This window comes from Mustela nigripes, chromosome 6, assembly GCF_022355385.1.
Source record: "Mustela nigripes isolate SB6536 chromosome 6, MUSNIG.SB6536, whole genome shotgun sequence".
NCBI classification, from domain to species: domain Eukaryota; kingdom Metazoa; phylum Chordata; class Mammalia; order Carnivora; family Mustelidae; genus Mustela; species Mustela nigripes.
This window is the reverse complement of record NC_081562.1, coordinates 17,838,886-17,865,261: the sequence shown is the minus strand read 5'-3', so window position 1 is coordinate 17,865,261 and position 26,376 is coordinate 17,838,886. Positions and strand designations below refer to the sequence as shown.

Here is a 26,376-nt window from a genome sequence, read left to right as displayed (position 1 = left end):
TGTCCATGTCCAGATACTTAAGGCAAATTTCCACCCGTGTGTCTCATTCACACTCCCGGAAGTTCATACTCAGGCCCCAACACAAAGATGCAGGCGTCTCAGGAATCTGGAAGGATCCTCCTGGTCTCCTGCCGCTTCGCCACCTTGGCCTCCCTGGTCCCAGGCAGCTGAGATGTCAGAGGCAGGGATAAGGAGGAAGTGGGTCATCTCTGTCTTCCTCCTCCTCTTCTCCCCACCTCCATGCTCCCTGATTCCTAACGTCTGGGGCTAGACCGTCCAAATCTGTCAAAAGATTTTATCAAAGAATGTCAGGCTCCAGTCTTGCCACTCTATGCCTGAAAAGCCTTGGGTGGATCCCCATTTCTTACAAGACGGTCTTCAGACCACCTGCCCAGGTACCTGAGGCCTCTGTCAACTGCCACCATTCATCTTTCATTCAGTGGTTGCTCCAGAATTTTCGCTTAGGAGCCGGAGTTGCCCTGCCCGCAGCCCCCACCCCATGATGGGAGGACATGTTTGAAGCTATATTTGTAAAGAAAGCACACTGTTTTCCCTTATATCTTCAGATAAGGTGGCTGAGACAGAGACCCTAGAGAAATATGGATGGACACCTGAAGTTCCTCTAAGCTGTCCTCGGGCCCACCTATTCCCTGCAGAATTGCCCTGGTCTAACCAGAGTGACAGTCTCAGAGACGCCAAACAAGCCAAAGGCGTGTTTGGTACCTTTGTTCATATCTACCCATACTCACAGACACACATGCACACATGTGCACATGCACACGCTGCCCCCCTCAATCAGGAAGCCTCCCCTTCAGTCTTCACCTCCAGAATCACTCCCACCCATTCCTCAAATCCAGTCTGACCTCCTTGGGGAAGCTGGCCCACCACCTGCACCAACCGAAAATCTCTCCTGCTTCTGAGTTCAGACCATTTGCTCGCCCTTCAACATCTATATGGTGTGATGAGTTGTTCTTTCAAGCAATAGGGCCTTAGCTCCCCAAGGAGCTTGCAAAGTCCTTGAGGGCAGGGATGGTATCCTACACTTCTGAGACTGACATGATGAACAAGCAGGGTTCTTGGGAGGGGTCAGAAATCACCTTCACCTTCCCTGCTCCAGTTCCTATGAAGCTATTCAGTGGGAAATATTCTTTTCCTGCCTTGGCAGGAAACTTCAGGCAATCCCATGACCTTTCTGTTTCCCCCAAGGGTGCTAAGATCATTTGAAATCACAAACAGAGTCTCCATTAAGTTAAGAAAAAAAATCCCAGCCCCTGTAATAATCAATACCTTGAACTGGATTTTTAAATCACATCTTCTCTCATGGTTCCCTGCTGGGGCTTTGTCCAGGCAGGAAGCTGGAGGAGGGGGTTTGTTGTTCAATCAACCAGGATCCATCAGGAGACTGAAACCATACCAGAGGGAGGTTAATATCATGAATTGGTTATTGGGTACAAAGCTGTGTAAGTATAACTGAAAGGTTAAAAGGAGAGAGAGAGAGAAATCACAGAGGTAGCAACTGCAGGAAGCATCTAGATCCCAAAGGCTAGGAGAACAAATGAAAGAAGTTAGAATCACCAAAACTTAGAAATACAGAGGAAGAGCCCCACAGAGCTGTAGCTCAGACCTCAGTGGAGGGGGGATGCCGGTCATCTGGTGTCTCTGACCCTGATGACCCCAAGACCCAGACTCTAGCAGAAGGCGTTGCCCAGCACGTGCTGATGTCTGAGAAACTGCCCTCCAGTTTCAGCTACCACTTCCGGGGTGCAGAGTGGGGCTGGGGTGATGCCCACAGGAACAGGAAGCAAACAGGATGAGGAAATTCCTCCTCCTTCCTTTTGCACTCATAGGCCTCACCGTCTCTTTCTAGTGCTTTCCAGCAGGAGAGCCTTACGGGAGCCCTGTCAAAGGAAAAATGTGGACCAGAGTCCTGGCCCCAGGATCACAAAGCAGAATGTGGAGGGTGGGTTTGGAGCTGAAAGACCATCGACTTAAGTAACCTCCTATTCCCTTCCCTGAGCTCATTAAATTCAGTGTGGATTGTATCGGGTCTGAAGTTGAAGGCCAGAAAGTGTTGGTGGTCAAGAGGAGACCTTAAAAGGGTGGGAAGGTTCTTGATTTAACTGTCACTGTCTTGAGATGGCATTGCTCTTCCTAGGCTGGGCCAGTGTTTCAAAACACTCATTCACGTTGTCTCTCTCTCTGTCATATTCTCTCTCTCTCTCTCTCTCTCTCGTTCTCTCTCCCATCTTCTCTCTTTCCTTTTTTCTGTGAGTCCATAAAATATTTATTAAGTGTGGAGAGAGAAAATTCTCCAAAGATTATGTTAATTAATGTCTTATAGGGACCTTTCTCTCTCTTTCTCTATCTCCTCCCCTCTCTCCTCCTTCCCCCCTCCTTCTGATGCTCTGGTGGTTCTTTGGAAACCCCAACCATAATTGGTGGTCTCTGACTGTTGTCCCCTTGACCTGCGTGCATGCACCCTAGTCCTGTAGTCATTGATCTCCTCGTTGGACCCTAAGCATCCAGAACCCGCCCCCAGCTTTTCCCCTGGGGAAGCCTCTCGGGCCCCCTAGGCCACCCTCTAAGATAGGACCTAAGGCCCCAGTTCTCTCTGACCCTGCCACACCCCTGGCCCACAGGACACATGTCCTCTCTTGTCCTAAGACAGCACTGGGAGTCATGGGCCTGTCCCAGTGCTGGGACACCTCTCAGCCCTCCACAGTGGATCAACCTGCCAGCCATCCGTGGCGTGAGGTTGCTCGGGTCTGAGTTACAACCCCAGTCCCACTGGCCACCATATCTGCAGGGGACACAGATCACATTCTTCAAAACATCCCATCCAGTATCCTCTCGTGGCCCTTGGGGTGAAAGGCAGGCTGGGGACTCTCTCTTCAAAGAAATCATCTTTAAAATCCTCCCTCGAGCTTCATGGCTTCAGTCTAGGTTTTAAGGTGACAACAGGAGTTCTGGACCATCCCATGTGGAAGACCATCACGTGCAAGGTGATGTGTCTCAGCTTTAGTATTTCATACCTACTGCCTTGGTCACACCTTGCCATTCAACAAGCTATTGCTCTAGTAATTCCCACAGGGCTGGGCATGCTGGGGCAGCCCACTAAGTGACTGGGGACTGTCTGACCTACGGGTTGACTTTCAGCCCTACTTGTTTTGCAGGAGGAAGACATAATCAGGTATCACGTGATCTTGGAGGAGAAACTCCTGAAAAATGACCTGCACCAAGGCATGCATCAGGAGACCATGCGGGGCTCTTCCTACCTCCTTGGCTTCTTTCTCCACGATGACCAGGTGCAACCCTTTTACTTAATACCCAGGAGTGAGTGTCTTAGCTCCTATCATCCGTCATAACTTCCATGTTGGAATAATCTCACCAGTACCTCCTAAGCCTTATCCACAAAAGACAGTTACCTGTCTTTCACCATAAAGAGCAAAGAGACTGCCCAGCTCCCCGTTCACCCTCCCTGTCACCAGCCTTTGCATAATCATTGTGGGCTTTACTAATCATGGTATTTGAATTCCAACAGTCACAAGTACCCTCTGACCCTGATTCCTAATAAACCCAACAGACATTCCCCAAGCAGTCTCTAAGATAGAAGACCTGACAGCAAAACCCAACACCCAGGATGTGGCACTGACTCCATGGGGCCAAGTGACACGTGGAATCGAGCAGCTGAATGAGTAATGTCACAATTCCTTGATCGTACACATCCTGGTCCCAGGACCGGCTGAACCCCATACCAGGAGTCCAGTATTTATCTCACAACAACCACTAAGTATTTCAGTGTTCAAAATTCATGAAAAAGAATTGATGAAACTAAATAAGTTAAGTAATTGTAATTCTAATGACATTTCAAACATCAAGGAAGAAGATTGGTTATGAAAATTGAACAGGAAACTCAGTATAACTTTAGGGTAAATTCTCATAAGAAAAAGTAATAAAAACAGATTATTGTTTAAGATAAATGAGGCATGATATTAAGAGGAAGAAAGTTTAATCATGGACTTTTTTAGCATTAATAATATTTGGTCCTTTTAAAAAGTGCAGTGTTAAAACAATGTTCTCAGTAGTATCATCACTGAATCACACATGAAATTTTGTGGACATCTTGTTTCAACATGCTTGGGTCAAAAAAGAACCTAACTCCTCATTACTTCCAAATATTTTTTTCTGACTCCTGCAAATAATCCCAGCTGTTATGGAATAACTTCAAGGAGGTCCTTTTAAATATGTTTTCTTATATTTCCTAGTAAGGCAACTTTTTATATGTAAAGAACTTAGAATTTTTTTGTTTTTATCTGATCTTTTCGTACTTCATCACATAGAGATGAATTTTCTATTGCAGTTAGTTGAATCCATTTCAACTCTGTCATGGTTATTTTCCATTTGTTTGGAAATTCTTTGATCTAGAGAAATTATACATGAGAGGCTTTAACTTACAATAAACAAATAGTTCTATCTCACAGTAGAGGTTTTTCTTTTATTGGTAACTCATTTACTTTCTCTTAGGACAATGGAGTTGTAGGAAAAATCTCTCTAAACCAGAAAATTTGTGTTCAAGTAAAAATTGTAATGCAGCCCATAATTCTCTAAGGACATCTCACAGCGAAAATGATTCAGACATTTTGAAGGCCAAATCAACAGTATGATAGCATCAGAAGTTCTGTCATTTTGATATTTTTTAAATAGTTCAGTTTCTCAGAATTCTGGAAGTTCATGCTTCAACCACCATTTGACAGCACCTGTAAGGTTCCTTGCTAATTTTCCAAATCTACACAAACGCTAGAAGACCTCTGTGGAGCTCGGCCATGATTTATCTCAACACCCAATGGAAATTCACCTGACTCCAAGTAAATCATAAGGGGCTTTAACATTCCACAAGAGTTCATATTCAGCACCTGAAAGAGTCATTTTAATATTGCTGCTGTGGGGAGTTTGGGGATGTTCTTAATCATTTTTAAACCCTTACTGGATATAAACTTAACATTTTCTTAGTACAATAAAGACTCCCCCTTCTTCCAACTCACACCTACTCAAACACACACACACACACTCCAATTCTTTTTTTTTTTTTTAAAGATTCTATTCATTTATTTGACAGACAGAGACCACAAGTAGGCAGAGAGGCAGGCAGATAGAGAGAGAGGAGGAAGCAGGCTCTCTGCGGAGCAGACAGCCCGATGCGGGGCTCGATCCCAGGACCCTGGGATCATGACCTGAGCCGAAGGCAGAGGCCCCAACCCACTGAGCCACACAGGCGCCCCCACACTCCAATTCTTTTTTTTTTTAAAGATTTTATTTATTTATTTGATAGAGAGAAATCACAAGTAGATGGAGAGGCAGACAGAGAGAGAGAGGGGAAGCAGGCTCCCTGCTGAGCAGAGAGCCTGATTCGGGATTCGACCCCAGGACCCTGAGATCATGACCTGAGCCGAAGGCAGCGGCTTAACCCACTGAGCCACCCAGGTGCCCCGCCCACACTCCAATTCTCAAAAGAACTCTTTTCCCCAATTTTGTTAGTTATATTAATGAACGAATAGATGGATTCACTCGTTTTGCATTACTCAATCATTAAGGTAGCCTCCTCCTTTTAAAAAAAATCAAAACAAAACATGTTGCACTCAAAGTTGAAGTTGAATTAGTAGCATATAATGCAGAACGTCTGAGCACTTGCCACACACTGGGAAATGAGAGTTATCTGGTGGAACACTTTTCACAAACAAAAACACTTCAAAAAATGCTTATTATTTTTATTCTTAAATACCTGTCACTTGGCCTTACTAAGGGTTTCCCACAAGCTAACCATAGACATGTACAGAAAGGCCAATGAGTTTCATTCTCCATGTCTTGGTTTTGGAAGGCATTCAGACCTCCAGGACCACCAGTCCACAGCACAGGGGAGCACGCCCAGGAAGCCATTTTGCCAATGGGACTCACATAACAATCATGATTCAGAATTCTTCAAACAGCCATAAACAACTACTGGGAGGGGTGGAGAGAAACCTTAGAGATGATCTAGAACATTCTCTTCCTTTTCCAAAAAAAGGAAATTGAGATTCAGAGAGGAAAAGCAACTGGTCCAAGGTCACACAACCAGATGGTACCAGATGCGGACTGTTACTTAGACTCTCTTTCCCAGGAGAGATCCTTCCTCTACAAAGTGCTACTTTTGGCTTCCAGGTGAATACTGGAGTATCTCCAAGACTGCTGTGATATTGATAGCCTCTGTTCCCTATTGTTGCTATTTCCCTTGAAATCACTATAATCAAACTCACGTTCAACCCTCTTGTTTACAGCTCTATGTAAATGAGGCTCCAATAAACTACACCAATGCAGCCACTGACAAGGGAGTGATCCATGGCTTGGGGAAAGTTCTGGAAGTTCAGAAGAATAGATGTGATAATAACGACACTACTATTGTACGAGTAAGTTATATCCAAGGCCAACGATGCACCTGTTGGCTTCATTTTTTATTAACTGTTTAAGCACAAGATTTGTCTATCAAGATATCTCAATTCAGTTCAAAAACACACTTAGTGAGCATCTCTGACATACGAAGAGGCAGAATCAATTTGACTCTACAAAGATAAATAAGACATGATCCCTGTCCTCAGTGGGTTCACAATCCAGTGCAATGAATTGTACCTCAGTGCCTGGGAACTTTCCTGGAGGGTTGTACTGAGTGGGATTCTCAAGCCATGATCTTCCTCAGACAGGAACATGCCACACCTAGCATAGGCGCAGAGAGGAGGGGGGTGATGGTCCACCTATGTCAGGTGTTGCCCAAGCCTGGTCTCCTGGAACAGAAAATATAGAGTTGCATTATTTCAGTATAACAGAGGATGCAGTAATGGAGACTTTTCATTCCAGTCCATGGGGTGGTGTAGGATCTTTCCATAATAGTAATAACTGCTGACATTTGGGGGGCACTTATGTGCTAGGCACTGCACGTATTTTATTACTGTTATAATGGTTTTATATGGGTTCATACACATGTTACATGTATGAAGTCATCCTCACCACACCCTACAAAACAGGTATTATTATTATCCCCATTCTACAGATGGGGAAAATGAGCCACAAAGAGGTTAAGCAATGTACCTAGGTTCACAGAACTAACAAGTAGTGGGCTACCCGGGTGGCTCAGTGGGTTAAAGCCTCTGCCTTTGGCTCAGGTCATAATCTCAGAGTCCTGGGATCAAGCCCCGCAATAGGCTTTCTGCTTGGCGGGGAGCCTGCTTGCCTCTCTCTCTCTGCCTACTTGCGATCTCTGTTTGTCAAATAAATAAATAAAATCTTAGGGAAAAAAAACTAATAAGTGGCAAGTAAGGAGTTCAAATCCAGACAGTCTGGCCCCAGAGCCAGAACCGTGAACAACCACCTTATCCTGTCTGGTGGGGGCCAAGTTAAGAACTAGTCACATTGACCTCCTCCTGTTCTAGGACTGGGTCACATTTAAAAATGTCTGTCATTCTCAACTTGTGCTCTTTGTTTTCTAATAATGTATATGATCTCCACCCTGAGCCCTTAGCTCCCAGGTGCTCCCAAGTGTTGCCCAGATGAACTTCCCTAATGTCTTTCTGAGTTTCAGTTCTACATCCTAAAACCTTCAGCTCCAAGATCTGGAAAACACCTGCAGCCTCACTTTGCACTAAAAGTAAGAATGGTGAAATGTTCACCTTGCCTTTCTGTGTTTTACCAAGGGAAAATGTGGGAAGTGTCTCCAGCAACCGGTCTGCCCAGTTGGAACTAAACAACTAGTAAGTATTTTGTTTGCTTTAATTAAGTAGTTTCCAGATCCCAGGAGGTCCAAATTAGAAAATGAACCTCAAAAAAAAAAAAAAAAAGAAAATAAAAGAAAGAAAATGAACCTCAAGCATACCTCATTTTCACTGCCCTCAATTCCTGTACTTGGTTTTAATTTCATTTTACCTTCATATACGCATCTCTCTAAAGTCTTGAATCCACTTGTTTGAACCAAAGCAAATTTAATTAATACATAAATAGAAGCTGGGGTTCACATCAGTCAATATACAATACAGGAAGGGATTTTTCACCTTCTACATCTTTTAGTCCTGGAAGCTTGTTAAGGATAAGAGCAAGAAATCTTATCAGAGAAGGGCAGACCCCATATCCAAAACCACATCCGTCTGGATGAGTTTCACCTGCCTGAATTGCTTTTATAATTGAAGTTACAACTTTCTCTAAGAAACAGATGGAAAACTTGGGAGAAGTAAACATATCTTTGAATTAATTACCAATGTTCCTTGTAGCTATTTATTGTGAAAGCCACTTCTGACAATGTTCCAATCATCACAAAAAATAGATGCTTATGCACCTCTCACAGCATAAGAACAAGAATTTCTGATGATACCAATGCTGATTCTCACACTAGAGTTTGATCTTGTTGTTACAGAATAATCTTATCTAATGTGCTCTACAATTCTCCCGAACTTGAGTTCATTCTCTAGACGAAAGTTCTTTTTACAGAGTACCACCTTAAGGTATAATAATTTGGATTTCACCACCTGTTCAGTTCTGGCAGCCGATAGTGTGTTTTTGTGTCTTCTTACTTACAAAGCAGCTCCAGGAAGACAACCCCCTCACTTTCCAGAACATTTCAGTGGGAGAAACAGCAATACGTCCTCCACCTACTTGCTCTTAGAGACTGGAATTTCTCCCTCGCCCGAAAGCTGATGTAATCATCTACATTTCACAGGGTGAAGAGATGAGGAGATGTATCTATACCATTTATTTCATGGGCAAGCGATCCCTGTTCATTGGGTGCCAGGCAAAATGTGTGAAAACCATCATTGTGAGTATAACAGTTGAATTGCCCTTCTAATGCCTGCAGCAGCATGGGGAAGTTTTATCATATGTCACACTTTTCAGATGGCTTCCTATCGATTCCTTCTGCCTCTCCTCTTCCTCCTTCTCTTCTCATTGTCCTTGTCATGCAAGGTAGTGGAGGTAGCAGGAAAACTCTGGACAGCCACATAAGTCAGGAAACTGGGAAAAGCTCCATTATTCAATTGCATGGTAAAGGACTGAGAGCCTAGGAGGACTTCCTCATTGTCACAACAGGGACAGAGGAGATGGGTGGCTTCCTAAGGAAAGAGAAGGGGCACCTGCTTGTTTAGAACGTAGGACCCCAAAGCTAAGCCTGTCTGCACTGCTGCTTTGGAATCTGCTGGAAATTTCTTTATCTTTATCTGCTGGAAAATTCTTTAGAACTTCCTGTCCTGCCTCTTCCCCCTAGAAGACTAGCCATAGCCTCTGCCTATCCTTCAGACGCAAGACTGTTGGGCCTTTAAGCTGCAGAGGTTGGAGCTGCAGAAGAGTCTGTGGGGGTTTGGGGTCTTGTTTTCCAGTATCCAGAAATGTTTTATCAGAACATAGCTATGCTCACCCATTTATTTCTTAATGAAGTATAATTAACATATGATGGTATATTCGTTTCATACGTACAGCACAGTGATTTGGTAATTCTCTATGTGGAACAAAACAAAGGAACAAAGAAACAAACAAAAAAAAAAAAACAACAACAAACAAACAAAAAACAGCAGATTCTTAAACACAGAGAACAAACTGGTCATTGCCTGAGGTGGGTGGGGGAATGAGTGAAATCAATGAAAGGAATTATGGGTACAAACTTCCAGTTACAAAATAAGACAGAGATGAAAAATGCAGCATAGAGAACATAGTCAGTAATCATGTAGCAACGCTGTATGGTGACAGACAGTGTCAGCACTTCCAGAGCTGAGCACTGAGTGAGGCAGTCATATGTGTGTTAGTGCCCTCAAGGGTAAAGGCATCTGGGGTACCTGGGGGGCTCAGTGGGTTAAGCTTCTGCTTTCAGCTCAGGTCATGATCCGGGGTTAGAGCCCCGTGTTGGGCTCCCTGCTGTGCAGGAAGCATGCTTCCCCCTCTCCCTCTGGCCCTTCCCCCACCATGCAGACGAACGAGCGCATGTGCGTGCACTCTCTCTTTCAAATAAATTAAATAAATAAATACTGTTTTTTAAAAAAGAATATAGCCATCAGTGATGGGGATTAAGGGGTGTTCTTACCATGATGAGCACTGGGTACTATATCGAATTGCTGAATCACTATATGGTGTACCTGCAACTAATATAACATTTTATGTGAATTCTATTGGAATTAAAATTAAAAATTTAATTAAAATTTACAAAAAAAAAAAAAAAGAGAGAGAGAGAGAGAGAGAGAGATTTACTTCTAAAATGCGGAAGGCTTCCCCTGATGAGAAACACACCAGGAAGGGGCGGGGCTCCTGGATGGTGACAGCTTCTCCCCTTCCCCCCCTGCTGGTATCAGCTGCATTGTCCTTTTTTTTTTCCCCCCTAATTTTTTAAAATTTAACTTTATTTTTTCCGTGTTCCAAGATTCATTGTTTATGCACCACACCCAGTGCTCCATGCAATGCATGCCCTCCTTAATACCCACCACCATGCTTACCCATCCCCCCACTCCCTTCTCTCCAAAATGCTGTGTTTCTCAGAGTCCACAGTCTCTCATGGTTCATCTTCCCTTCCAGTTTCCCCCAATTCACTTTTCCTCTTCTTCTCCCAATGTCCTCCATGTTATGCCTCATGCTCCACAAGTAGGTGCAACTATATGATAATTGACTTTCTCCACTTGGTTTATTTCACTCAGCACAATCTCCTCCAGTCCCGCCCGCTGCCTCGTTCTTCACTCTGCTCCCACGGCCTCCTTTCCCGCTGGTCTTCATCCTCATCTCTCCCTCGCCGTTACCCTTTCTCTCTTTTCTGCCTCCCCACTGCATCCTGCCCCTGGCGGCCTCCAGGTGCTGTCCAAGCTCCTGTGCACACCCAGCCCCACCCGCAGGATCTCCAGACCGCGGCCAGGACAGAACCCCGGGAGATGGAGGTGGGGCCTTGTCTGAGCCCAGCCTTGTCCCTTGGTTTCAGACGAGAGAATGCTGTGCGGGCTTCTTCGGTGCCCAGTGTCAGCCCTGCCCAGGAAGAGCTGAGAACGTCTGCTTTGGAAACGGGATCTGCTTGGACGGAGTGAACGGCACAGGCGTGTGCGAGTGTGGAGAGGGCTTCTCAGGCACGGCCTGTGAGACCTGCGTGGAGGGCAAGTATGGCCCCCACTGCGACCAAGGTACGCACCCTCCTCCCTCCCCACTGAGCCGGACCTCCCCACTCACTGAGTGAAGCCCCGGCGCTGGCAGAGAAGTGGACCCTCAGCGCCCTAGCTCACCCGCCGGGCTGGAATCCCACCTCTGTTAACACGTGAACTTTAAGAATGTGGGTGTTGTGTAATTTGCAAAGAACAAGTGTTTTCCAAATATTTGCAGTCACTAATGGACCTACCAACCCATCCCCAGTCCCCGCCTTCACCTTCCCCAACCAACTGCATGTTTTTGTGTTTGCCTTTGCACATGGATCCTCACAGCCTCTCAAGTTTGGACATTGCTTGATAGTTTGAAATGCCCCTTTGTGCACAGTGTCTGGTGTAACCCACACAGGAACCTTATGTACCCATTGTACAGACTAGTGTATTAAGGCAGAGCGGAATGACTTCCCTTAAGGTCACACCTGGTGGGAGGCAGAACTGAGATTTGAATACGTCTCTTGCTTGGTCCCACATCCTTGCTCTTGAATCATGCAGTCCTTTACCTGAAGACTATTCTATTAATGCACCTTCAGCAAGCCACATGTTTTAAGCTGTTTTCACAAAAATCATCGTCCGTTTGCCTTCTCTGACCTTGTGCCCAAGGACACACACACGTGGGAGGAATTGCCTAATCCATGATGAGAAAACAAGGCATTTTTTTCTACCCTGCCCTAAAAACCATACATTGGACCTTTTTTTATCACTGCTTGGTCATCAGCGTTCCACGCCAGACAAAACCAATATATAATTGAATCATTACAGTTGGACCATATCGTATATAGTTGCAACTAGAGTGCTGACTCTTTCTGTCATTTGGAAGCATCTTCTGCTTCCACTCGTGCAGGTCTTCCTAACCAGCGATTTGTACATGACCTTCATGGGGTCCAGCAAAGCCCCAAATCTGAATGTTTTTCTTAGAGGAAGGCATCCAAAGCTTTCCACCAGCTCTTAGAGGCTCAAGGCGCTGCTGCGTAACAAAGGAATCGGCTTTTCTACATTGTTAAAGAAAGCAGTGCCTCCCCAGGTTTATATAAACCTAGTGGACAGGCCTTATGGAACAAACATGGTTCCGTCCCTGGGCGTCGCACACAGTTCTGGGTCCTCTGCAATGCTTAGCTAAGGACACTCTCACCCTGCTTGGGTTGTGAACCCACAGTGCTACATGGTCCCACAACAGTCTCTATCAAATTATGAAATGATTTGACTTGATCTCCTGTGTCCCTGCCCTACCCATGATTCCAGCCCTCCGTTAAAGACAGTGGTTCTCTGGAACCAGGTGGGAGAGTAAAGTGCCCTTCATGTGAAATGTGTCTTCATGGTAAATGATAATGAGTTCCAGAACGCGGGTCAGAGGGCTAATAATCTGTGGGCACTTTTCCACTTAGAGTGTTCTTGTGTCCATGGGAGATGCAACCAAGGACCCTCGGGCGATGGCTCCTGCGAATGTGATGTTGGCTGGCGGGGAGTGAGTTGCGATACTGGTAAGGGCAAGTCTCTCAGTCCTTATGATGTGTTCTTAGCCCCGCTTCCAAGCAGCTACACTTCTGTCTTCCTACAATAGAAATGACACTTTTAGGAGGTGCCTGGGCGGCTCAGTCCATTAATTGTCTGCCTTCAGCTCAAGTCATGATCTTGGGCTTCTGGGATGGAGCCCCATGGTGGGCTCCCTGATCAGGAGGGAGTCTGTCTCTCCCTCTCCCTCTGCCCCCCAGTGCTTGTTGTCTTTCTCTGTCTCTCATCTCTCTTTCAAATAAAGAAATAAATAACATCTTTTTTTAAAAAAAGGAAAAAGAAATAACACCTTTATTACTTCCTTGGGCAACCAAAGTAGCCCTATTTGCCACAAAAAGTTTGTAAAATAAAGAAAAGCGGGGGTGCCTGGGTGGCTCAGTTGGTTGAGCATCCTACTCTTGATTTCGGCTCAGGTCATGATCTCGGGGTGGTGAGATCGAGCCCTGTATGGGTCTCTGCGCTCAGCAAGGAGTCTGCTTGAGATTCTCTTCCTCTTCCTCTCTCTGCCCCTCCCCCTGCTCAAGCTCACACTCTCTCTCTCTCTCAAATAAATATATCTTATAAAAAAAGAAAAAAAGGAAAGCAGAAGAAAATAAGAAATACATTTCCACAGCAGGAACAAACTATCATTAATATTTTACATTAGGCTTCTATCCTTCTCCTAGGTAATAAACATGTGGATGAGACCACACTCTGCATAGTGTTACAGCCTACTTTTTCATTTCACAATATGTCATGGATATCTCTCCATGTGAATAAATATTGATAAATATCATTTTTAATTACATCTTTCGCATTTGTCTAACTAATTCATTCATCAGTATTTCTAGAGATGGGATTTCTGAATCCCAAGTTAGCAGTTTGGGCGAAGGGTTTGCTGCTTATTGCCAAGTTGTCCCTCAGAGAGTACATCCATTTAACTTCCCACTGACAGGATCTGAATAGGCCCATTTCCCCCAACCCCAACCACACTGTACTGATGTGGGGGGGGTTTTCCTCTTTTTAAAGATTTATTTGTTTGTTTGAGAGAGAGAGAAAATGCGGAGGGGAGGGGCAGAAAGAGAGGGAGAGAGAAACTTAAGCAGACTCCCTGCTGAGCCCAGAGCCCAACACTGGACTCGCCCCATGACCTGGAGATCATGACCTGAGACAAAACCAAGAGTCAGACACATAACCGACTGCACCAGCCAGGAGCCCTGCACTGATGTTTCTCAAGGTGCTCCAAGGACGGACCTCCAGGCTCACTCTTCCTGCTTTCCTTACTGGGGAGAAAGACCCAGCCTACCTCCACATGCTCACCCAATCTAGACACCACCCGCTTGGTCTTAAGGCCTTCCACACCCACCTCCTCACTCCCTCGCTAGCATGTCCACATTCTTCTAACCCCACAACCCTCCTGCTGCTCAGCTCCCAGCAGGAGCCTTGGGATCCGTCCCTCTGCCCTCTGTCCAATCTTCCTCAAGTGCACCCTCCACACGGCTGCCAGAGAGAACTTTCCAAAACATAGATGTCTTAGTTCGGGCTGCTATAACAAATACTAGAGACAAGATAGATTATAAGCAGCCAAAATTTCTCCCTCACGGTTCTGGATGCTAGAAGTCTGAGATCAAGTGCCAGCACCATGAGGTTCTGGTGAGAATCCTCTTCTGGGTTGCAGCCAGCCAATCTCTCATGTCCTCACACAGCAGAAGAGGCCAGGGTGCTCTCTGGGCTCTCTTTTATAAAGGCACCCATCCCATTCGTGAGCGCTCCACCTTTATGACCTGACCATCTCCAAAGGCCCAACCCCCAATACCATCCCCCATCCCCCTGGAGATTAGGCTTCAAGACATGGAATGACAGGAGAAAGGGGACACAAACATTCAGCCCATAGTCATAGGTCAGATTCTACTTCCCACCCCCTGCCCGGACTTGACAACCTGCTATGGTTCTTCGTTGCCTCCAGGAGAAAGTTCATTGCCTGCAAGAGAAACCGCTTGGCAGGGAGGAGGACAAGGCTCTTCACCAGTTGGCCCTCACCCAGTTTTCCAGGCTGGTCTCCGTGCACACCCTGCACAAGGAGTTTCCAGCCTAGACGTGGAAATAAATGTTCAATAGTGTTCGAACACTAATGGCATGAGCGCACAGAGGAAAGAGCCTGTAGACTAGAGCGAGGAAGAGAACTCCTTTGTCGGGTGCAAACGCCCCACTCCCGAGCTCATGGCAGACATCACTGAGGCCACACACAAGGGCACCTCATCCCACCCAAAGGGGCACAGCATGTCGCCACTACCTGCTCACTGACATTCTCAAAGATTTAGAGCACCTTTCAGAGAGGAGGACCTAAAAGATGACGGGGAGTTCAACCAACAGAGAATGGCAAGATAAGGGATTTCCAGGCTCAAGGAAGAGCAAACATCAAGACACAAAATCTCATTGCACACATTCCAGCCCACGAAGCCTCTCACTGTTGCCTCTGACGCAAAACAGGCCACTCTGAAAGTCAAGTCTCTCTTTCCAGACCTTCTAGGTGACTCGACGAGCTTTAATGAGATTCTATCCCAAAGGCTCTTAACACAAGCATTTTCCCCAAAAGATACTCTCTCTTCATCTCTAATGATTTCTTTCTGGATCGTCTCCTGCTGGGAAATCTCTGTTAGGGGGGCATCCAAGGGCAAGAGTCTATGCTGTTCCAGGAAACTTAGGAATGAATTGAGCTAATAGGTAATAGGCACCTGCTGTGCGCCTGCCCGGCCCTGGGTTATTTTTGCATATGCAATAGGAATAAAATAATATTTTAATATTCATTATAATTGGGTTTTGCTTGTTTATATCACCCCATAATAAAATGATGAAAATATAAACGAAAGTAAAAAATCAGGCCCCAGGGAGGAACACGCATCGACATCCAGAGCCTGAGGGAAGATACTGCGTTTTACTGCCCCTGCAGCCTCGCTGTGTGGCACAGGGCCTGGCACACAGTAGGCAACTGACCAACATCAGGATATCTGACCTTCTCATTTGGCTCTGAGCTTCCGGCCAGCCCATGCAAAAGAGGTTTCACAAGGTCACAGAACTTTACATGGTTCACATGATGCATAAAATTACTTTTGAGGAATTAAGTCTTTTGTTAGCACCAAGTACTCAAAGAACATTTTTGAGGTAGGTTTAGTGTGAAAGGACTGACCCAACAACTGGTTCTCTTTTTCAGAGATCACAAAAGATGACTGCAATGGCATATGCCACACGAGCGCCAAGTACGTACCTGGGAACTTTCTTTGGGGGTGATGCAAAGGGGATCGTCTCCTAGAAGCGTCCGCCTCAGAGTAATCGTTTTCTGAGACGTTTTCTGAAGAGATAGGATAAAATCAAGTATAAAATGAAAATTCCCTCTGAAAAGGCCACCATCTCTTGCCAGATGCAGCCTTTTAAACAAGCTGTCCCCTGAGTTACCTGGCCTATTGGCAAGAGTGTCAGCTGTTATTCCCAGTTCAAGTCACAGGGACCCTTTCATAGAAGCCAGGGGCAGGCCAGTGCACCTGACCTTCATCCAACCTTGCTCCCACTTCACCGCCAAGCCTTACTTGTTCAGACTTCGGCTTCATACTTCTAACACCCAGAGGGGCTTCGACTTGAATTCAAATTGGCCTCTGTCCTTTTCATGTCTGCATGACCTTGAGTCAATTACTTTATGCTTCTAAGCCTCAGTTTCTCCAGCTATAAAATGGGACTATTAATATCTGCTTGTTAGAGCTATTCGATATTGTGTATGTTCTACAAAGTAATGTGCAAAGCACAGCTCCGAGGACATAAGTGGCTCTCTAAAGATGGGTAGCTACCCTCCCTATCTCTGGGCCGATGCCTCCATGTGCACACCCTGCGGTTTTAGCTGCCCCTGGGGGGTGGGGGCTGTGCTACAAATGACCTCTCTTTCCAAAGCTTAGGCAAGACCTGGAAGAGCCACGTGGGAGCGGGAGCTGGGATGCTGCCCATGAAGGGAACAGTGTTGTTTTTTGTTTGTTCGCTTATTTGTTTGTTTTCCACAAATAGCCCTTGCCCTTTCTCATTGCAGCTGCCTTCTCAATCCAGACGGTACAGCCTCCTGCAAATGCACAGCCGGATTCCAAGGGAATGGAACAGTTTGCACAGGCAAGCGAGGAAAGGGTCTGCTGGGGGGACACAAGGCTAGTGCAAGTTGTTGAGAGGTCTGTGTTCCTGCAGACTGAATGGGCAGCCGCTACCAGCTGCTGATGGTTACCTGAATGGAACAGGGCCACTGATGGGGCCCCACAGCAAGAAAACTACTATTTACAGACGGGGCATGTGTTGGCTTAGGAATGGGTGGGTCAGTTGCACCTGTTCTCTTCTCCAAACAGTGGTGCACAACCTTGACCATGGTTGAAATCACCTAGAGAACTTTAAAAACACTGGTTTGATTGACCTAGGGTGTGGCCCAGGCATGGGGACTCTGGAATGGGACAAGGACTTAAATCCCGGTTCTTCCTCCTACTACCCACGTGGCTTTGGGTGGGTCTCTTACCGGCTCTGAGCCACCTTAGTTCACTTACAAAGTAAACAAAACTGTCTACCCTGCTGAGTGGTTTGGGCATGAAATGACCTCTCTGTACAGCGGCAGGATGAGACAGCAGCTTAAAGTAGCCCTAGCATCAGACCCTCCTGGGTTTGAGTCTAAGTTCTTATCATTTGTGCTATCTTGGGAAAGTTGCTTGACTGATCTTTGCATCGTTTTGTTTTGATTTTTTTTTTTTTAATCTGCAAGTGGTGGATAGTAAGAGAATCTCCCTCACTGGACTGTTGGGTGATAACCTGGATTAATCCCTGTGAAGTACTTAGAACAGTCTTGGCACAGAGCATACTCAATAAATGCGAGCCAATATTCTTATGGGGCCCACCACGTATTTGGTGCTAGAAAAGTGGAACCACTTAGCATCATCTTCCTCTTATGCAGCTTGTCCTGGCAGGCTTCAGTCCAGATGGTAGTGGAGCTGGACAGTGAACCTACCAGCCTGCTTTCTAGACCATCTCCTCCTGGGGATTGCCCCAGTGTGCAGGCCCCCTGACCCAGGGCCCAGATGTTTCCTACATCAGGGATGTGCTCAGTATGCCAGGGAAAACTGCAGGAAAGGGACAACAACTGGAACGTTTTTCTTGCCCTCTGCTTTTGGAAAAACAGCAAAAGCAGAAGACACAAGTTAATAGAACAGCCAACATTTGTGTAACACCTTCACATACATAATCAGATGGGCGTTTCTAAACTTGTGAATAAACCTCGATGGGTGGACCCCAAGGTTCATATTAACTAAGCAGCTTGTCCAAGGTCACAGTGTGGGACTCCAAGTAGATCTGGGTCTTTGATCTACTTTGAATTAATTTGAGTACCTGTTGTGAGGCCGAGGTCCAAGTTCATTCTTTTGTATGGGAAGACCCAATTGTCTCAGTATCATTTGTTGAAAAGATTTTTCTTTCCCCCATTGAAATGTTTTGGCATCTTTGTGGAAAATCAGTTGACCTTAGGTATATGGGTTTATTTCTGGACTCTCAGTTCTATTCCATATATAGACATCATTTATTAGCTTAAGAGGAAGTTTCCTTTTATTCCTTGCCTTTTGAGTTTCTATTATTAAAGGCAATGAAATTTTATCAAATGCTTTTGTTCCTTCTATTGAGATGACAATGTCGGTTTGTCTTCTATAATTCTATTGATCTGCTGTAGCACGTTAATTGATTTTTAAATGTTCAGCCACCTTTCATTCCTGCAAAATTCCCACTCGATGATGGTGTTTAATTCTTTTTATATATTGCCAAATTTGATTTACAAGTATTTTCTTAAGGATCTTTGTGTTTACATTCGCAAGGGATATTGGTCTGTGATTTTCTTCTGCCGACTCTGTCAGGCTTTGGTCCCAGGGTGATACCGACCTCATAAATGAATTGGGAAGTTCTCTCCCCTCTTCCAGTTTTGGAAGAGTTTGTGAAAATTGGCTCTTTATCCTCCTTTAAATGTTTGGTAGAATTCCCCAAGGAAGACATCTGGGGATTTGTGTTCTTTTGAACTCTTCATATTTAATCCAGTTCCTGATATTCTGAGGTATCCTCCATCTCACTCAAGTCAAAAGGCATCACTGGGTTTTTTTTTTCCCCTCCCTCTCCTGCTCTGCTGGGCATCCCATCTCTCTCCGACAGCCATCAATGCCTGTGAGACCAGCAACGGAGGTTGCTCTACCAAGGCTGACTGCAGGAGAACCACCCCTGGAAGTCGGCGGTGTGTGTGCCGGGCAGGCTACACAGGTGATGGCATCGTGTGCCTCGGTAGGTACCATCCCTCACTGTCCGGTGGCCAAGTTTCAAGAATCAGAGCCCTGGGCACCAGTCCTGTTATTAGGACCTGCCACTTCTGGAATCATCTTTAAGTATATCTGGGCAAGAATGCGTGAGGGTGTGAAAATGTGACCGCAACGGGATGAAGGTGTGTGATGGCCAAAAATCACCTGGGAAGGAGAAAAAGGAGAGACCTGTTCCAGTTAAACGCTGTGGTGGTGACTGAATTTTTTAACATTTATTAGTTCTTTTTTTTAACACAAGAGCACATTCTCGCTGTAGAAAAATTAGAGAATGCATATGTGCTGGGAGAGAATATTCTGGAAATAACCACCCTCCCTATTGTCAGATCACTCCCAGTTTGCTATGAGGCACATACTTCTTTGAATGAAAATTCTGTTACGATCCATAGCATTTTTAGGCTTAGCAGTATGAAAGAACAACTATCCCTGAAAATAAGTGTACCCCCAAATCATTATCTTCATGGCTACACATGGTTATACTCTAAAGGTATGCAGTAGTAAGTTGTCTCACTTTTGACGTTTTACTTGTTAAAAAAAAAAAAAAAATTGGCCACAAGTGTTGTGAGAATAATACAAAAGCAGTCCCACTTGCTTTTTACCTGGATTCACTATTATTAATGTATTTCTACATTTGCTTTATCATTTGCTCTGTACATATTTTTCCTAAACCATTTGAGAGTAAACTATATATATCATATTCCCTTTACCCTTAAATACCTGAGCATATTTGAGAATTAAGGGTAAATTCTTGTATACCCACAGCAGCTACCAACCAACTTCAGTCAATTTACTACTGATATAAGATGTTTGTTTAATTACCATTTGTATTCTAATTTTATCTGTTGACCCCATAACATAATGTCCTGTTTGGGCATTTTTTCCTCTGGTGCAGCACCCAGGTTAGGAATGGACATCATATTGCCTTGAATCGGGGATGGTTCTCCAGCCTTGCTTTGTCTTTTATGACATTGACATTTTAGATGAAGACGGTCCACCACCCCAACTTTCTTGTTCATAGCATGTCCTTCATTTGGGGTTGGTCTGATGCTTGTTTATGATTATACTGAGATAATGCCTTCCAGACCCAATATCACAGGAGTGATAATGTGTCCTGCTCAGGATATCACACCAGAGGCTCATTATTTCCAACTGTCTCTCATCTGCAATATTAATTTTGACCACTCGGTCAAGGTGCTATCTGATTTCTCCATGGGACAGTTGATTTTCCCCATTGCTACTAAGAAGCATTCAATGGGGAGATATTTGAACACCAAGCAAATATCCTGTTCCTCACCAAAGTGTCCTCGTAGATGGAGATTTTACTGATGATTCTTCCCTAAAGCAATTATATTGTGATAGTTGCAAGTGATTTTCTTAATTCCTAAATTTCTTCTTCATAGCCTGTTGAATTAGACTCCTAGATTCTATTATTTCAAGTCCTTGGCTGCAAAGTGCTCATATTCATTCAGTAGAGGGACAGATGCAAGCCCACAGACTATGCCTTGCTGGCACAGTCCCAGCCCAGAGGAGGTGACTTTGAGAAATGGTATCTGGGACCTTCCTTGTTGGGTTACTTCTCCGACAGAGTCATTAGAAAACCAAATCACACTTGGACATCTGCTCGCCTTGTTCAGTTAGCCATCCCGACTGTTTCCTCAAGATGTCTTTACTTGAAAATGAGGTTTGAATTTCATGCCAGGTATTGGCTTTTTGTTTTAAAGAGATCAACCCCTGTTTGGAGAACAATGGTGGCTGTCACAAGAATGCAGAGTGCACTCAGACTGGACCCAACCAGGTGAGCTCCACCCCCTTGAGGGCCTCCAGTTTTCCTCGGGGCAAATTCCTGGGTCTTCAGACCCAGCCTGAGGGAGAGGGGCTGAGAACAGACCTGTGGAGGCCAGCAGCCTCCACTGTAGGGGGAGATTCTGAACGAATTCCCAAAGAGGCCATTCTGTGGGGATGAAAAATGGTGGGAGTGAGGGGACAAAGGGTTCTTGAGAGAAGGAGCTTCTTGAGTGCAGAGATGTAGACGCCTGCCAACACAACATGGTTTCAGAAGCATCTAGAAAGTTTCCAACAATCCTCTCCTTTCTTGCGGCTTTCTGATGTCCAGAATCCCACACTTTTTCTTTGGCTTGAGGCTCTGAAATGCATGTGCCACAGCAGAAGACAGTTCTTAGGCCCTCTGTCAGTCATTTATTCCCTAACACAGTGAACTTTGCGGCTGCAACCAGCACAACAAGGAAGTCACCTATATCAGAAACTGGATGATGAGGTGAAGTCGCCAGTGAATGTTCTAGGGATCTTGTTGAGTCCCAGACCTCAGTGTCAGGTCTCCCAATGGGCAGAACCAGCAGGTGCCTCAAGTGCTCAAAAATAAGAAAAAACAAAACAAAACACTTATTTTAAAGAATTTTGTGTGTGTGTGTGTGTGTGTGTGTGTGTGTGCGCACACATTCACACAGATAGGCTTGGAAAAACCCAGCACATTTCGATAGAGCCGGGGGTTCAGCTCTTGCCACTGAGCTCTTACTTCAAACCACATACAGGGTAAGGAAGCACTAGAAGCATTGTGCTGCTCAAGGCCTCTACAAGTCCTCCTCTACACCTAGAAGGCTGTGAGAGGGACACAGGGTTGATCCCTGAGACAGGACCTTAGCCCAGGAGCAGTGGCTGAAGGTGTCTTGATAAAGCTTTGGGGCTGAGGTCCAGGTCTGTAATGAAGGAAGAGGCAGAGAAGTGAACACCTGCCATTTGACCCTGGCTGGCCCCACCAATGAGTTCTAGTTCATCAGACCACAAAGCTGCCTCTCTAGACACATCAGGAGCATGGCTTGATGACTAGAGTGTAGCTGGGTTTCAGCCTCACTCAGTCCTGAGCAGAGCACCAGGGAAATGCGAGCGAAGTAGACAGTCCCCAGCTTCCTGCAGTGTCCCCTCCCTCAACTTCAAGCCCCCAGCCCCCACCTTGGTCAAACAATGGGCCTGATGGATTGTTTTCACCTGCACCCACCATGTGACTCCAAAGCTCTCCTCCCCCAGCTGGTGCCTTGGGGCAGAGCCTGGGCGGAGATGTGCGAGAACCCAGTGGGAGCAGGAGTGGGCTGTGGCTTAGCTTCCTTGCCACTGAGCCTTTACCAACCAAGGTGACCAAAGAGGTGAGTGCTGAAGAGGCAAGGGACCAAATAAGGTAACAGTGTCTAAAAAAAAAGAAAAAAAAGAAAAAAAAAAGAAAGTCTCTGGGCAGCAAAGTTAGGCAATACAGGAGATCCCAGTGCTAATGTGAAGTGTGTCAAATGTGCTAAAATGTCAGATAACAATTATCATCATAAGCAAGGTCTTGCCCATATCAAACATAGACTCTTGTGGGATTACTGTTACTATTATAGAATTGGAATATGAGAGCCAGCAGCATCTCTCTGTGAAATCACGCATTTCCTTCCCCTCCCGGACAGGCGGTCTGTAACTGTTTGCCCAAATACACGGGAGACGGGAAGGTCTGCACGCTCATCAACACCTGCCTAACCGTGAGTACAGCTCTGGGGCCAAAGCCCTCAGTGGCCAGGCCTAGGGTGCCTCCTGCTCCTCTCCTGCGGGGTGACGCACACAGCTGCTTCTGGGCCGTGAGGCTCATTTCTCCCTCACGTTCCAGCTGAAGTTGGAGAAACTCCATTCTCTGTCTCTTCTTCACATGGCCTTTGCCTCTTCTGGTAAGGCGTCTTCTCTTCTGGTAAGGACTCCTGTGGACTCTACCTGCTTCATCTAGAATGTTCTCATCTCTAGATCCTTAATTATATCTGCAAAGACTCTCTGAACAAGGTCACAGTCACAGACACCAGGATTTAGGACATGGGCAGACCTTTCAGATATAGAACAAGCACACAGCACAGTCAGAACTTGAACCCATGTCCATCTTATTCAGAGGCTGCACCCTGGGTCACTTTTCGTGTCTGTTCTTCTCATGAGGCAGCGAGCCCCAGAGGAGGACCAGTCTCTGCACCTTATTTCCCTTCTTCATATCACCCATCTCCAGCTGTGGGAGTGAGAACAGCGCAGATGCCACACAGTTAAAGCCCTTCCTCTCCAAGCTCCATCCAACTGTCCCCTTGTGTTAGTCTGGCAAATGCCTCAGGAGACCATGTCCGCACATGAAATGATGGCAAAAAGCAGAGTGCTAGGATATGGAACTGTTACGACCAGACCCACGGCCAGCTTTATTTCCACAGCAATTCTTCGATGATCCTTTCCATCTGTCTGTCTGTCTGTTTTGTAACAGCCACCTTGTCTTGGCAACTCACACAGTGAACACACATGCACCTGACACTCAGGTACAAGTCCTTAACTCATGTCCGCTGCACCCGTGACTGCCACCGCCCACTGGATTCTTTTCAAAAAGAACAGAAGTTTGTTGTCTTGCAAGATGAGTAGACTTGAAGCATGTTTCTCTGCAGATGAGTATGATGCAATAGAGAGAAGGAAACCGATACTGAGGGGAAGGAGATGGATTGTTACAGGAAGAAAGTACAGGAGTGGATGAGGGGAAAGGGACCCAGAGCCCACAGCTGAGTCTCTGAGAGGAGCAGGGGCAGTGGTAGGTAGGCAGGTAGTTGGCTAGTTGGTCAGTCAAGCAGTTAGCCAGGTAGGTCGTTAGTCAATCAGTTTGTTAGTCAGTCAGTCAGTTACTGAGTCACTCGGGGCCCTTATTGCAAATTAGCTTAAAAATGTCTGTGTCTGATCACTCCAAATAAATTGTGAGTCCCGCGAGGACAGAGACCACTCAAATTTCTACATATCCAGTGGGAAACCTCACAGAGGATGACACACATCTAGGTCGATGGGCTTTCCCTACATACCAGGCACCATTTCAGGCACTGGGAGTTCATCTGTGACCAAGCGGCGAAGTCTCTTCCCTTCAAGAGTTTACACTGAGGGGAAGAGATGGGCACTTGGTGTGTAAGCGACTGGTCAGTCAGTTGTCAGTGTATTTGTTAAATAAGGAAAGTAATGTTGGTGATCAGGCCCAGGAAGGCGGTGAGCGTCAGGGCAGGAGGATGGGTTGGTTATTGGGTCTATTTTCTCCATAAGGCATGAGGTGAGTTCATCCGCTGAGAGTAAGGGCCAGGGGTTGAGAGCTACACAGAGGAGTGAAGGTGTGAAGTGACTTCTCCAGAGAGAGAAGGTAACACACTGAAGGAATACAGCAGTGTCGGTGCTTGTGTGGTAACTTGGTTGGGAGTCCAGACAGCAATGCCCCGCCCGTCCATCAGGCCGGGCCCAGAGGCAGTGGTATACAGAGCCCTCCTGTGGGCCACCGGGCTAGGACCAAGCGAGGAGCTAGGGGCGACCATGCTGAGGTGGGAATGTGAGTGAGAAGGAAATTGGCTCAAAGGAGGCTAGAGCCACAGCATTAGAAGAGGTGAGTTGAGAAGATAAAAGCTGGTGGTCAGAGACAGCGGGATGCTGACACAGAGCTCTCAGGAGCAGTCCACTTTAATGTTGGGACAAAGTCAAGGGTGGTCCAGCAGTGGTGGCAGAGGCAGAGTGGGGGCAGGTATGGTGGAGACCATTGACAGGGATGTTGATGCCGTTGAGGATGATGCCGGGTGTGGAGGGAAAGCCACTGATCCACGCATCACTGCTAGGACTGAAGAAGGGGCGATCGTAGACTGCATGTGTCCTCAGAGAGCTGGAAGCCCGACAAGAAAGACTCCCTCCCAGCCCCCAGACCATGAAGTGTGGGGTAAGGGAGGAAAAGAGCTTTGCCTGAGGGGTGCAGGGAAACCTGATACCTCTTCCATAAGAAGCAGAGAGAATTTTCTGGAAACAGGTTGGAGACTGCCAGGAGTTTAATGGTGGTGAGTTTCAGAAGGCACCAGGAAGGGTTTGTGAAGGCAGAAAAAAATGCATGTGGGGTCAGATCATAATTTCTAGAACAACGTGGAAGGGAGTGACCGTGAGGTGGGAGGGAACCTTGAGCACCCAGACCTTGCCATTGACTGAGATAAACAGCAAAGTGGCAAAGAGATGATTGGTCTTGGTGGTCTTACAGCAGGCTGGGTATCGGGATGGTAAAATCCTTGGTACCTGGCTGAAAGATCCAGGGCCCCCAGGAGATGGTGATCAGTCTTGCAGAAGGCAGCTTTCTTGGGGAGGTCACTGAACTGTGTCAGCTTGAGGCAGGAATCTGGGACAGTAAATTCCTCCTAGGCCCAAAAATCATGCTTCACAAAGACTTTGGGAACAATGCTTAGAGGAAAGGCAGATTTTACAGCTGGCCTTTAAGTCTGTTGAGCTCCTTCTTTGTCAACCCCATCAGAGTTCTTTCTCCTGAGTTCACATTGTTTCCTCGCTCAGAAACTTGGCTTACACTGCACAGTCCTTCTCGGTGTTCCCATGGATTTCAGCTTTGAGCTATACTTTGCTTTGATTCTATTTTAGGTCTCTGTCCCATCTTCCATGGTTTTTAAGCTCTCTGTGGACAAGGACAGTATGTTGTTTTATACCCACTGCCTCCTAACTGGTGACGGCTACCTTGGCTCCTATGAAATCCGAATTTAAGTCTAACGCTGGGAATTGTCAGACAAGATTGGTGCCCTTGTGGACAACACCCCAGTGCCAAGAAATTCTCCATTTGGCACCTCTGGGCTTGTCTATAGAGGGCTGGAGATCTGGGATATGAGGTTGGGTGAATAAATGGCCCTTACCACTCTAGGGAGTTGAAAGGCAAGTTCAGGAAAGGGGCAAATCATGCAAACAAGTCAGTTGGAGAGTGAATAAAAAAATATATTTCAGTACAGAATTGCTTGGTAAATATTGGCAGAGCTGGCAAACAAACTGGTCTGACTCCTATCCCCCACCCCTCGGAAATTTTACCAGAAAAATGGCGGCTGTAGTGAATTCGCTATCTGCAATCACACTGGTCTGGAAGAAAGGACGTGTACTTGCAAGCCTAACTACCTCGGGGATGGGTTTACCTGCCGTGGCAACATCTACCAGGTAAGGAGAGGCGTATTTCCATAAGTAAACCCCATGTCCCTCACTGCACCAAGAATCCAGGTTACCCAAGGACGGTGCAAGAGTTTTGTAACTCGTAAAACTACAAAAATTGGAAAGACTGTTCTTATATAAACTGGCAATGAGAAGAGATTTGATCTACCCAGTTCTCAGACTGATGGTTCTAGAGTCAAAAGCAACTGGGTTTGAAATCAACTCTGCCAATTAAAAATGGGACACTGAGCAATAACCACTCTCTAAGCATCAGCATTCTAATCCATTTAAAAAAAAAAAAAACAACACTGATGGCACCAAGCCCATCAAGTTGTCATAGAAATAATGTATGCAACAGGCAT

General features: G+C 45.9%; 1 protein-coding gene and 1 long non-coding RNA gene across 3 annotated transcripts in view; one reads left to right on the top strand and one right to left on the bottom strand.

Annotated features, from left to right (window-relative positions):
* STAB2 (stabilin 2) overlaps positions 1–26,376 on the top strand; it is a 137,959-nt gene that overhangs the window by 69,916 nt on the left and 41,667 nt on the right. For both annotated transcript variants that reach the window (XM_059402221.1, XM_059402222.1), the window contains exons 31-42: positions 3,174–3,305; positions 6,312–6,440; positions 7,719–7,775; positions 8,735–8,830; positions 10,964–11,159; positions 12,560–12,655; positions 15,877–15,922; positions 16,738–16,814; positions 18,870–18,995; positions 20,749–20,822; positions 22,483–22,554; positions 25,904–26,023. In XM_059402221.1, the coding sequence (XP_059258204.1) occupies positions 3,174–3,305; positions 6,312–6,440; positions 7,719–7,775; positions 8,735–8,830; positions 10,964–11,159; positions 12,560–12,655; positions 15,877–15,922; positions 16,738–16,814; positions 18,870–18,995; positions 20,749–20,822; positions 22,483–22,554; positions 25,904–26,023 (1,221 nt within the window). The remainder of the gene's footprint in view (positions 1–3,173; positions 3,306–6,311; positions 6,441–7,718; positions 7,776–8,734; positions 8,831–10,963; positions 11,160–12,559; positions 12,656–15,876; positions 15,923–16,737; positions 16,815–18,869; positions 18,996–20,748; positions 20,823–22,482; positions 22,555–25,903; positions 26,024–26,376) is intronic.
* LOC132019314 (uncharacterized) lies at positions 8–11,244 on the bottom strand. Its single transcript, XR_009404735.1, has 4 exons — positions 11,206–11,244; positions 6,661–6,812; positions 1,288–1,402; positions 8–282 (listed from the first exon to the last, which is right to left on the bottom strand). It is a non-coding gene; the product is annotated as an uncharacterized LOC132019314 (long non-coding RNA).